At 40.9% G+C, this 13,867-nt stretch overlaps 1 protein-coding gene across 2 annotated transcripts; it reads left to right on the forward strand.

The window, feature by feature from the left end:
- Positions 1-452: 452 nt before the first annotated feature.
- On the forward strand, positions 453-12,182 carry abraxas2 (abraxas 2, BRISC complex subunit). Of its 2 annotated transcripts, none has more exons than XM_080450389.1 (9): positions 453-583; positions 3,181-3,271; positions 4,090-4,126; positions 4,858-4,924; positions 6,133-6,323; positions 7,233-7,355; positions 7,776-7,860; positions 7,973-8,090; positions 8,966-12,182. In XM_080450389.1, the coding sequence occupies exons 1-9, from the start codon at positions 512-514 to the stop codon at positions 9,523-9,525; spliced, it is 1,344 nt and encodes a 447-aa protein (XP_080306515.1). In that variant the 5' UTR covers positions 453-511; the 3' UTR covers positions 9,526-12,182. The 2 variants fall into 2 exon arrangements, with proteins under 2 accessions (XP_080306515.1, XP_080306516.1); XM_080450390.1 differs by having other exon boundaries at positions 7,236-7,355.
- Positions 12,183-13,867: the final 1,685 nt, after the last annotated feature.

The following is a 13,867-nucleotide window of genomic DNA, read 5'->3' on the forward strand; positions in this document are numbered from 1 at the left end:
GGCGGTACTACTCTATTTGCGCTGATTAGAGCAATGGTCACGAGTATGGCCATTTGAAATGTTAGAAACTGCTGTAACACTGCTGCTCTGTAAGTGCCCCATACAGACTAGTGTGTGCAATTTAGGTTTATTTTACTGTGAAGTATTTTTTAATGATTTATGAACTTGTGAAGTAGTTTTACTTAAAAATCAATTACTTTGCACTCACTTTAATTATTTTTAATACATACGGACAAACACACTTGGTCACTTGTTGGAGTGGCTGTCACCGCTAAAAAAAAGTATTCATCATTATTATAAGACAACATAATATTATTGAGCCAGGCAGGAATAGAAGTCATGCTATTCGATAGGTTACACATGTAGGTGTAACACCTGCGGGTGGCCGCCTACTACAGTACCCACAACCAGTTGCGTTGCGGAGGAGTCGCGCCGTGCCGTGCGTCCAGCAGCAGACAGTCAACAACTCAGTCGCAGGGGGTGGTGGGAGATAGATGGGGATGTTTCCATCATGGCGGCATCCATTTCGGGTTATACGTTTACTTCTGTGTGTTATCACAGCGCCAACAGCAACTGCGATCATGTAAGTGTTTAACATGTCGTCAGTGACATTAAGAGGTAAACGTGTGCTTGTGTGCGTGGGTCGCTCTGGCGAGCTGTGATCTCTGCGACAGTGTGTGTTGTTTTCCACTGTCATCATCCTGTTGCCTGCTAGCTGCCGCTAGCTAGCTAGCTTTAGCTGCTGTGGGTCTCGTCTATGCTCTGGCACCATGCAGAACCAATAACCATATGTATGTGTTTCTGGTCTCCCAGGGCTTGTGCATCGGGCGACTGCATTGTTCTGGTTCGTCCTGTTGATACAAAGCAGCACACAGAAACAGGGAAGGTTGTTTAGAAATGTTTTGGTCGCAGAAGGTAGTCATTAGCCTAGCAAGCTAACACAACTGCTAAGTGCAATGACTTCCGTGTATCTGTGACGGTAATAATAATGATACCGGCTAGACTTAAATACTAAATAATTCTGGATGGCTTAACTCTTATCTGACAGATAACCTGACGTGTCTTAAAAACAGTAAAACGGTCTCGACAGAGAAACGAGCTGAAATCTTGGGGTGTTTGTCGTTGTGTTTTCACATAGCTGCATTAGCTAACGTTAGCTGCTAATGTTAGCGCAGTGAGCTCTATCAAACAACAATGTGACAGACCGGGTTTAAAAATACATGGACTAGTCACAGAGATGACTGGTTTGCGGATGGCCTTGTGTTCAGTGCAAGTGAATATATGGGCAATGAAATAATGTGACCATATTCCGAGCTTGCTTGATTAAGGAAGCTAACTCTTACAATTTCAGGACCCCAATGGAAACAAGCCATGTGTGGGCTTTCTTGGGTTTAATCCTTTTAGCATCCTTTAGTATAGAACTGTACCTTCTGTGCTTTTTAAATAACCTTTTTAATAAAGTATTCAATCAATCAATACACAGGTTTTGTGACTGGGTGTTGCTAGGCAGGTGTGTAAAGCTTGCCTTCATTCTTTGCATAGCTCCAGAGAGCAAAACAACCGCAGTTGTTTACCTGACGATTTGCCATGGCAGCTAACTGCTGTCACCTCCCTGTAGAACAGTGGTTCCCAAACTGGGGGTCTGGACTTATTTTGGGGGGTCCCCAGATGACTAGCTTAATGTTCAACATTGATTTCTTACTAAACATTAAACAAACCAACATACAGACATTTAAGACCATTTTTAATGCCAAATTGTCAAATATTATGTAAGAAAGAGGAAAACATTGTGAAAATAGCCGACCTACAAGCTCACAAGTTGTGAGTTTGGCTATTTTCACAATATTTTATTTGTGGAACCGAGTCCAACTAAATGTAATGCCTACAATTTCATGTGCTTGTCAGGGTGGGGGGTCCCCAGTTCAAATATGATTATTTTGGAGGGTCGTGGCCTGAAAAGTTTGGGAACCCTTGCTGTAGAAACCCTTGCTGTAGAAAGGAGTGACTCCTTGCTGACTCGTGGAACACACTTTCATGTTGCTTGATATTGTCATTTCCAACGTGGTTCATTTATGATGTACACATAGTTGTTAGAGCTGCACAGAATTACATTTGAGGAAATGCCATTTAAAAAGATGCTTCCGTATATAACTCATACCCATCCTAGTTGATGCTGAAACCACTTGAACCCTAAAGGCCAGTCTACACTAATGCAACTCTTTGCAACATGCAACTACTTGAAACTATTATACCCAATGGCAGTTGCAAGGAGTTGCATTGGTGTGGACTGGCCTTAAAACTATTTTGTTGCGACTAGTTGAATGGGTGTGGTCTTGCCTTTAGTTGACTGTGGTTCTCAACCTTTTCAGGCTGTGGCACCCCAAAATGATCCTATTTGAACTGGGGACCCCCACCCTGACAAGCACTTGGAATGTAGGAATTGAGGCATTACATTTAGTTTGACTCTGTTCCACAGATAAGTATTGAAAATAGTAATCTCCAAGCTCACAAGCCTTGCAACTCTTTCTTATATTATTTGACAAGTTGGTCAATGTTTGACCAGTTTTTACAGTATAGTTAAGTGATTACTTTTGATGCAGTCTTTTTCTATTCTTTCATTTTTGTTGAGGTGTTAAAAAAGTCTTACGTCCTTAAATTGGCACTTCACTCTCATCTGGGGACCCCCCCCCCCAAGAAAATCATGTGGGGACCCACAGCTTGAGAACCAATGCCCTAGGGCTCTATACTAGGGCCGCTAGTATTTCCCTCTACACCACGGGTCTTCAACAGGGGGCCCAGGACCCCTAGGGTTTCTCAGAGTTACTACAGGGGGTTTACATCTTTGTTTGATAGAAACATGAATCTGTGTAAACTAACAAACAAAACACGTTCATTTACACGACACTGACCAATAGTGCTGTCAAACTATGAAGCTATCTATGAAATGTATGTAAAAGTTTAATCTGCAACACATTTTATATAAATATATAGTGGGGGTCCCTCGCTGCTTCATCTCTCTCTCTGCAAAGGGGTCCTTGGCCTGAAAAACGTTGAAGACCCCTGCTCTACACCAAATCTCTTGCTTGTAGATAATCTGTTTTTTTGCTGAATGTTCGCTCCAGAATAGGGACGCCTTAGTTCATGTGGATTATTAATGTCTAAATGTTTTCATTTATACAGGAGGGCTTCCTATTAGGAGAAGTGAGGCAAGAGGAGACGGTCAGCATTAATGACGCACATATCAGCAATGCTGAATTGCTTCAAGTAGTGGGTAAGACCTGGTCACACGAGAAGCACAAATGTTTATGACTGTTCCTTTTTTTTAAATGAACATAAACTTTCAAAATGCATGAAACGGCTGATTTCATGTGAAATTTACAAATGTAACTGCTGTTGATAGATGTCCACACAGACAACCGTCTTACTTTAGTAGGAAGGAATCATGTAGTTTTGTGACACTCTGTCTTATATGATGATGTAGGGCATTAATGTACGAAAAAAGCATTAAACGTTGAAATATGGAGAGATACGTTTCTGCCCGACAGCATCAATATATTAATAGGTCTGCCTTTAAGAAATCATCAGCTTTGATGAGTACCTCTGCATTTGAGTACAGTCTTGATTGGACAGCTGATAAAAAGCGGTCCATGTCATAAGCACATTTCTGAAGAAATAAACTATTTAAAACTTTTCAAAGGGCTCCGTTTAGCCAGAAAAGGTACTCGCGGATCAGAGCCTTCTAAATGCGGCTGCTATGCGGGCATTTCTCATACGGTTTAAAGTAAAAAGGCAGTGCCTAAAGGCAAGTGGTGGTGAACCCTACCTTAATCCGAAGACAACATAGATTTTTTTAAACTGCAGAAATGAGCTGCTGTCGATAAGCGGCTTGTGAATGTAGACTTAAGCTTTATAATTAATTTAGTATGAGATCTGTTTGCCAGTTGTGAGCAGTATTACCTAATGTAGACCTAATGTACTAAGGTCATTTTAATATTCTACTCTGCTGGCTCATATTTATTCTTTATATACAGTCCTGTTACATTGGACTACATCGTGATGTTAATTTTCATTGTTTCCCCCCCCTGACAGAAATCCATAACCATGAACCGTGTGCACAATTATTTAGGTAAGATATGATTATTTACTCTTCAGATTTTCATTTCATTTTATATCAGTATCAGTAATGTATATGCTACAGTATGATTGGAAAACCAGTCAAATTGAAAAAGGTGCACTCGTTTTCACCGACGGAGGCGCGCCGTCTGAAGGGGACTTGAGCCACGAGAGGCACCGCCGAGCGAGCTTAGGCGTGCGAGTTGCCGTGCCGACTGTCGTATGTGCTAAAAATACGACATATGCTAAAAATATATATTATTATTTACGGTTTAAACCGTTAAAAAGATTGATTTCAGTCTATTGGTATTGATTTCATTTTTGAAACATTGAATTGAGACTTATTTTCTATTGTATTGCTTAACAAAGGGTTAAGAAACTGCATGTACCACAATGCTTTGCGGCTAAAACCGGATGTAAGGAAAGCCTGGGATTCTATTGTTGATATTCAGTGTAATGTTGAGTTTGCCAGAGAGCAGATGTGAATAGCAAGTGATGCCAAGAGATTGTTTCCGTAATGTTTTGTACGCCACTCTTTTTCTATATAAAGCCAAGCTTAATTTTCATATTCTGACGTCCTCCTGTCATGTAATTTTGAATGTAGTTGATCTACAACTTATGCCATATCCTGATCCCTGACGATATCTAGTCTCGTATCACAATATCGATATTGATATTTTGCCCAGCCCTACCATTACTTAAGATAACTTGTCTTTACCCCTTCTCAATCTTTCATCTCTCCAGCTTTTATGACTACGCAGGCAAAGTCAACGAGGAAAGTCTTAACAGAATACTTAAAGATAGGCGAAAAGTGAGTATGTTTTGTTACCCAAAGGCCTGGGTGGGTGCACAAAAATTGCTGATTGTTTATTAACCCATTAAGACCTGGAACTGTGTCATTTTTAGATTTGAGCTAAAAAGCATTATTTTACACTTTGGGCTATTCAAAAATAGCAGATATACAAGCTTGTAGCGCGGCACCGAGTGCCGCGCTACGAGCTTGTAGATCTGCTATTTTTGAAAAATCGTGAAAATGTGTGAAAATCTTTGAATATATATATAACATTTTTACATTTTTAACTCAAATCTTTGCTTCTGGGGGTCTCTGGAACAAAATATTTTGATGGGGGTCTGTGGCCAAATACATATAATTTTGGGGGTCCTTGACATGAAAAAGATTGAGCACCACTGATATAGAAAGAAACATACGTTTTTCAGAAAACTGTTGAGATTTAGGAGACGTGTAGAATCGGCTTCAGGTCTCAATGGGTTAATAAATAGTCTAAGACAAAGTGAGTAGCCTATGATTGATGATGATGACAGGAAATACCCAAATTTCCGTCTGATTTAGGTTCACTCATCCAACCTGACCAATTTTGTCTAACCAAACGAGCCTGTGCAAACACAATGTGCTGTGACGCAAAGCTAATAATTTGTTAATCATGCTCAGTAGTTGGCACTTGAGAAACTGACTCACTGGAAACCAACTGTATGCACATTGACAGTGAGTGCTCGGTTAAGTGCAGATAGGCCTGTCACAATCATTACATAAAAGTCTAATCGCAATTATTTGAGAAAATCGCAATTATTTTGCATAATCGTTTGCAAGTTTCAAAAAGCAGAAATAGCAGATCTACAAGCTTACAACACATCACTTTGTGACACGTTGCAAGCTTGTAGATCAGCTATTTACGCTATTTTTAAATGTTTTTGAGTATAAAATGATTAAATGTGAGTCAGTCATTTCTTTGTGTATTTAAGTTATTTGTCAAATAAATTTGTGTGACAATTAATCGTCAACTTAAATCTGTAATTGTGACAGCCCTATGTGCAGAACATGATTTGGAAGTGGTTCCCGCACACCAAGGTACAGCCTAATTTAGACTTCTTCGAGCTCATGAAACATCGTCTTATCCGACCAATAAGAAGTCTAAATTAGGCTGTGTGTCAGTGGGAACCTTGGGTTCTTGCTAAAACTGACTGAACTCACTTCCCTCTGCATGTCCTCGGCTCATGTAGAACATCATCGGCTGGTACCGTTTCCGAAGGAACACGCAGCAGCAGATGTCGTTCAGGGAACAAATCATCCACAAGCAGTTGACTCAGCTGCTGGGTGTGCCCGACCTAGTCTTCCTCCTTTTCAGCTTCTGCTCCACGGCCAACAGCTCCACGCACGCTTTGGAATATGTGCTCTTCAGACCCAATAGCAGGTATAAAGATCTCTCACGTGGACATGCATAATGTACTGATGTGTGAGAATGTGTGTTTATTTAAGGACGTTTTTTTCTTTATTAGTGCAGAGAGGTATGGAGGACATGCAGTGCAGGTCTCCAAACCGCAGATGTTACATTTATGTGGTTATCTTTCAATAGAATGAAGAGAGAAGCACACTTTTATGTAAGCCTAAGGAGACATGCAAATGGCCCATAGATCAAGGATGAATTTCTTTGAAAAACACGTTCAGTTAGACATATCTTCTATCTTGTTCTACATACCAGGCATATAGTGATATTGAGAAAGGATAAACAGGATTAGCTCTTGAACCTCTGACCGCTTTTTGCTTGCCTGCACAAACATTCCTTAAATATTGAGAAGATGGAATGCTTCCATATTGAAGTACTTGTGTAATAAATGACATATCAAATGAAATGTGCATAAAATACCTTTTTCCATAAGGAGACAACTAATCTATTTTTGTTGACACTTTCAGTAGCAATACATTTACTTACCCTGTCAAAATATGTGTTATTGGTATTGGACAATATTTGTTGAAAATAGAAATCGGATCCGATATCAAACCTATCCCCAATATGTTGCACCGATATGATGTATTGCCAATGACAGGCGTTAATGGAAAGACGGCATGCTTGCCAAAATAAATGTTACATGTTTTTGACAATTAAGCTGAAACAACGTGTGCCCATCTCCTTCAATGAATGCAGACACTTTGAAACAGTGTAGTGTTCAGTAATAAGGTAAACACCCCTGGTGGGAAGACACATAGTATTGTCATGAAATGAAAAGATAATGTTGTTGGCCGGAATAACCAATTCCAATATCATGTGTCGCTAATGTGTGATCAGTAATCTGCTCTAAGCTAACTGTCCATCTCCACCCAGCAGGTGCAACCAGAGGATCACACTAACAATTCCCAACCTGGGCAACACCAGCCAGCAGGAATACAAAGTCTCTTCAGTGCCCAACACCTCACTCAACTACGCTAAGGTTATCAAAGAGCACGGGTAAGGTTGGAACTCAACTTGTGCTTCTGTATGCGAACATGTGTGCAAGCTTGCTCTGTGTGTGTTTTACTGTGCATTTGGGGGTAAACATTGATGTATGTGGTGAGCAAGAAGGACATGTCTGCATGTGCATATTTGTACTTTGGTGTGTTTATGGCTAAACATGATATTGGTGACTCGGCATAGACAAACACATCTTCATGAGATCATGTCGTTTTTCAATTACACATTGATTAGTTTGCAGGATTTGACTTACAAAGCCCCCATCATTTAGCCAACATGTACATCTGTACTGTTCTAATGCCTTTTAATGTAAGCCTTTTGTTGTGAACTTCCCTTGAATACCTTATATGAGACCTTACCATGTGTTGCTTTTTTATGTCTTATTGGAAATAATGACCGGTGTGAATAACTGCACAGGGCTGAGTTTTTCGACCAACATGGTGTGATGAAGGATATCCGAACAATATTCCTAGTCTACAGCGCACTGCAAGATAAAGTGCAGGTGAGCCAGAGTGCAGTGCTTAACATTATTGCATGGAGGATATATTACAAAATAAGCAAAAACTACTCTCAAATGTTGAAACATTTTGTGTTTTTCCATTTTCTTGCTTTAGGCTGTATGTGGTGAGGTTGAACAAAGTGAACGTGTGAAGGAGGAAATTCAAGAAGAAGTGAACCAACTCAAACAACAAATTGCTCTCAGGAAACAAAAGACAGCTGAAGAGGAGAGAAGTACGTAATTGTTTGGGAATTATTAAATGTCATGACCACTCACGTGTACACTAAACTTAGTATGGCAGTGGTTCTCAAACATTTTCATGTCAAGGACCCCCACATGTATTTGGCTGTGGACCCCTACCTCTAAATATTTTGTGCCAGGGACCCTCATACAATTACATGGCATGTAAATTATATAGGATTAAAGTGGTTATACTAATTTTGATGCTATATTAACTAATTATGCTGGAGCCACCTCAAGGACCACTTGAACCACTTAAGTATGGAAAGAATTTAATTTACCAAAAGTTTTGCAGTCTCATTAAACAAAATCAATGGTTAATTGATAAATTCATGAATCAAATTGTTTTCATGTCTAATCCTGTTCAAACTGTCATAGTTGACGTTCTTTTTGAATATGCTCACATTTAACACATTCCCTGCCCGTTGGCGGAGATCTCCGTCATTTAGAATCCAACCGTTTACCGCCATTGACGGAGATCTCCGCCATTTCAACAACAAAAAAACTCCAGAACCCAAGATAACGTAATCTGAAGATTTACTGCTCCTTCACTCCCTGGTTAACTTATTACTTTAAAATCCTGTGTAATATTAGTTTTTACTATATATTTTGGGCGAAACATGCTATTTTCAACTGGGTATAACAAGAGAACGGGGAGGTCACGATGACATTTTTTTCCCCATGTAAGCACAGTGATTTCCTCTGTGATTAGCAACCATCAGGGGATCATACTGGAGATAAATATTCTGTGGTTCTTGACAAATTAGTTGGAATACTTAAAAATGCTGGCAGAAGCTACCTTCCGGTATTAGAAAGCCCCTGGCATCATGAATCATTTATCTGTCTTGTTTTTCCCTCACTTGCACAGGGCTGCGGGATGCTCAGAATGTCGCGGAGTCACATCCCACCCCAGAGGAGAACACTGAATCCCTGGAGACCTCTCTACTGTCAAGGGTAGCCTTCCACGCCCCTTCTGCTCCAGAGCGGCCCGGTACCTCCCCTAATCCCCCTTCCTACGCCGACCTCTCATCCCACGACGACGCTCTACTCTCCTCCTCCCCCTGCCCCACCAGTGCTGCTCTGCTGCCCCGGCCCCAGGCTGTGGGCTCCCCGGGCCACCCCACCCCTGGTCCCCTGGGCATGGGGTTGGGGCTGGGCCTTGGAGCTACCTCCAAACTTGGTCCCACTCCCAGCACCCCGTACCTCGGCAACGGAGATGGATCGAGCTCCGACTCCCTGGACAGACAGGCGGCGGGACAGGAGGATGACGATGACGAAGATGATGACGAAGAAGACGAGGACAGTAGCGAGTATGAGAACCTAGTCAGTGAAGCCCCTCATTTGTCAGCGGTCCCTGCCAGTATTTTAGCCCAAGGCCGCCCTGCTGCTCTCAGTCCTGACGGAGACGCACGTGGCTCACAAACTTAATGGATGATAGCCATGTCGGTCGAATGGGACACAAATATGTGTTGCACCTGGAGACGTGGGCATCTCAACCAATCAAAGATAAGACATCTCTTATATGACAGAGGAAGTGCCAGCCCTGAAAATGAAAGGCATGCGCAGGTGGTGTTCCGCTGTGTGTATTTCTTTTCATCTTAGTTTGATCTCCATTTTAAGGGGAACATTTGTCTGGGGACAAAAATGTTCAGTCTTTTTTTTTTTTATCTGGCTTGCTCCATTGTGTATGTCTGGTTCCAGTGTCGGAGGTGGATATTACAACACAATAAGTGCCAACTGGTTGGCCAGTCCTCTCCGTACGAGACCGACCGCACGACACTATCTGGATCATGCTATTTCACATCTACATCACCCACCTCTGAGCACCTAACTTTACCATTACCTCTTGCACTACTTTTTGCCTTCTTTTAAACAATTTATTTAAGAAAAGCAAAGGGAAAATATTCCGCGGCCTTCAAACTTCTTGTTTTTGTGAGGTAGGCGACTGGTTATCATTTTATTTTATTTTCAAATTTGAAGAAAGATATATATGTAAACTATAATTTTACCTGCACAGTTATGACATTTGTCCATTTATTACATTTATTTCCATGTAAGTAATCCACACACAGTATGTTTTTAATAACTGTTCTCTAATTAGTCAACCTAGAATAGATTTCAATCCTGATGGACTCTGCCACTACTAAAATGGGTGCTTATATAATTTTAACTAATCACTCGATTGACAAGGATGTCAACTTCTTCTTCTTGGGTAACACTGAAATTGTATGCGCTTTGCTGCACTAAACAAAATGTTAGGCGATTTCTTTATTGTGCTTTTACCAATGCTGTCATGTTGTGCCACTTGAGTAATAACTCTTTGACCAAGCCGTACCCGTCTCGGCTTTTGTGCATTGTATGGGGTTCACAGGGCAAAACACGATGTACTGTAGCTTTACTGACCAGATGCTTAGGGTTCCCTTCTGCTGCTGCAACACCACAGAGCTAACACTAAACCAAGGCAGTGTGCATTTGTCTGTTCTAGAAACTGTATGACTACTTCACTGACTCGATATGTATTAAATTCAGAACATAAGGCTAATGCGCCCCCCCCTGTAGTGTGTGTATTGTAACCCTGGTAACTGAGGCAAAGAGGCGGATCACCTTCCTGTCTTGGCAAAGTTGACAGTAGACCTCACCTGTTCAGACCTGATTGGGCTTATGCTATTTGTATGGACCTCAATAATGTGACAAAGACGGCATGACCTCGATTCAGCATAACAGTGCCTTCCACTCAGGACAGTACCGCAGGCTCCTAACTGCACACACAGACAACATATTTCAACATCTCTCTTGAGGGGGGTAAGGTGATCCAAAACTGTGTTGTCTTTACGGGAATCGACTGCCGTCATTCTTAGGGTTAGTCCTGCAGTTGTTAGGTCCTTGTATGTGATGTGTTCTGCCTGCCTGAACCACAATACTGCTTTCCCACGCTCTTCTTTTTATACTCTAGAACCTTTAGTGAATGCTTATACATGGACCTATATGTCATACTCGCTCCTGTGACTCTTAAAACTTTCCTGCTTGCTTCATTATTTGAAACTGGAATTATATGCTTAAGTACTGTATAGTTAGAGGGAATATCTGGAAAAAGTGGTGGATAGACCCTGTGAGGCAAACTTAGTCTTATGTATGTGACTTTTTTCTTTACTTTTCTTTTTTTAAGAAGGAGCAAGACCAGCTAAGTATCTTTCTTAGTTTCAGATCTGGGCCAGCAATTTTTATTGAGAGAACTTGGAGATGCAGAATGTAGCCAGCCGATGTTCTTTACACAGATAGACTTTTGCACTGCAACTGGAAGGCATTTTAACAGCGATAAGCAGGTAGCTCTCAATTTGGAAACAAGTGGAATATTTTGTAGAGAAACAAATGTAGGCAGAAGCTTTTGCCTTGTGAACTAGTCCCGCTTTCACGTCACAATCCAGTTACATGTCAAGCTTTTTGCCTTAGGGTCACTCAGTGCTCAATGTTTGCTCTGTTAAATAATGTCAATGTATTGCTGATTGGGGACTGGCACTCAGAATGTTACTTGACTTAATCACCTAGAAAGTAACACAATCACAAAATGTTTATACGTGGCGAAATTAATACGTGAGGACCTTTCCCAATGCGCACTGGAATTTAAATATATGAATATGTATAAATGAGGAAAATAATGAATGTACAGTAGACGGGTGTGTGGGGGGGGGGGGGCATGGTGTTGGCATTTAAACAGCACTTATAAGCCTGTCTCAGTAATAGGCTGTGTAGAACACAAGCATAGCTAGGTTGTGCCGTTTGTTATCCATTTAACTTCAAGTTCAAAGATGACACAGATGTGTATTCACAGCCCCTTTCGGGAGGCTGGAGGCAACAGCCACTTCCCAAAGAAGCCCTAAGGACAGCAAGTTATCCCTAAAGCACAAAGTCCCTTTGCACAGCCTTCATCTTTTGGGCTGTTATCTGGCTATGTCTGTATTGGACTGCAAGAGTTGTTTGATCACACTACTAGACCATGATGGTGGTTTGTTTGGTCAGAAGAGTTCTCCCCACATAGAAAATACTGTCAGAACACCTGGGAGATAATAAAGAGACATGCTATGTGATATGCTGTGTCTTACTTATTGTTTGAGGTCTGATTAAACCTGCGTGGAAAGTGGTTCCCGCTGCTTAAAAATGCGATTGTATTGGTAACTTAAAAAAACAACGGTGAATTAAAAGGTAATTACGTATTTCATATGCACACACCATATTGTCAATACATCTAATCTAATCCTAATCTCTTGATGCCACTCTTGCAGGCAGAACCAGAGTTTATCAGTCCCAAGAAAAAGCGTGCAGCGATTTGCTTGGTTTATGATGACGTCACGAGAAGTGGTGCGTAAACAAACTGTTGTTTACATCCATGTATAGTAAATCATAATGGTTATGATTCATTTCATTTGCCAAATTTAACTGCCGACTTTACTTAAGAAGGCTATTGTCACTTTGTAACAACATTTGGTGTGTCTATCGAATAATGTATCCGGCAGTGGTAGAAGTACTCACATGTTGTACTTGTAAAAGTACCAATACCACATTGTTGAAATACTTTGTTACAACTAAAAGTCCGGGATTCAAAATTTACTTGAGTAAAAGTATTCCTAATAAAATATACCTAATTGCTGAAAGTACTTATTTTGCAGAATGTCCTATTACACAAGTTTCCAAAGTATAAAAATGTGTTGAAAATCTTGCGACGCGTTGTGAGCTTGTAGATCTTTCAAATAGCCTAAGAATGCATACAAGGCTGAAGTGGTTAATGCATGTTTTGTAATAATACAAATCTACAGTACAAAGTAACTAGTAATTCAAGTTTTCAAATTGTAGTAGAGCAAAAAGTACAATATTTGCATCTGAGATGTAGTGGGGTAAAAGCATAGAAAAGGGGAAATACTCCAGTAAAGTAAAAATCCTCAAATTTGTACCTATAAGTACATGTACTTAGTTACTTTCCACCACTGCTATCCAGCATCACAAACTGCTACCCCCCCCCCCCCCCCCCAAGCTGTCATGTATTACTGCAGACCGCTGCTGCAGTATTCTTTACGATGACATCATCCTTCTGTCTGTGTTTGTTGATGAGATACTATAGGTTGCCAGCCAGGAATAATGCAAACAAACTACGATTCTTTTGGAATGAAAATGTACGCGTACATTGGGAAACTGTCGTTGCTTCGTAGTTTGCAGGGGAAAATATAAAGATCGAGGTTGAATGGCATTTATTATTATTTGACATTTGAGACCCGCTTTGATGATAAAGCCCTTTAACGCCTGGGAATGGAAGAACGTAAACTCCGATTGGTCGACGTGAAGGGATACGGAGAAAGCAACCAATGGGGCTTTGTAGGACAGATTCAGGTGTAGAGTTTTAGATCGCATCCTCCGGGAGGATGGCGGGTCAGGCATTGCGATTGGCTTGGTGGTTGCCGGGCAACTGAGAATAAATTCATACACTACTTTGGGGAGCAGTGTCGTCTGCTAAAACTAGAGCGTCAATAAACTAGAGTTAATTTAAGGCTTTAATAGCGTTATCTTCAGACAAATCTCTGAGGGAAAAATATCGTCTATCTCATATTTAACGATGAATGGTCGGGAAAACAACACGGGCTACCTGACAACCAACTATCCAATCACTGCGCGACAATCAGCGTTGCCATGTCCGCTTATTGTAAGCGACTTTGGGCTTGTTTTTCTGTAAAGTAGCTTGTAAATATTGGTCGTTTTTTTGGGCTTGTTTCTAAAGTGTAGT

Source organism: Gymnoscopelus braueri, assembly GCF_963280865.1.
Source record: "Gymnoscopelus braueri genome assembly, chromosome: 14".
NCBI lineage: Eukaryota > Metazoa > Chordata > Actinopteri > Myctophiformes > Myctophidae > Gymnoscopelus > Gymnoscopelus braueri.

Excerpts from the sequence above, each read along its gene's own strand:
- abraxas2 (XM_080450389.1), top strand. The coding sequence starts at position 512 with ATGGCGGCATCCATTTCGGGTTATACGTTTACTTCTGTGTGTTATCAC. Across the intron at positions 3,272-4,089 it reads TGAATTGCTTCAAGTAGTGG|AAATCCATAACCATGAACCG; the intron begins GTAAGACCTGGT and ends CCCCCCTGACAG. Across the intron at positions 4,925-6,132 it reads TACTTAAAGATAGGCGAAAA|AACATCATCGGCTGGTACCG; the intron begins GTGAGTATGTTT and ends CGGCTCATGTAG.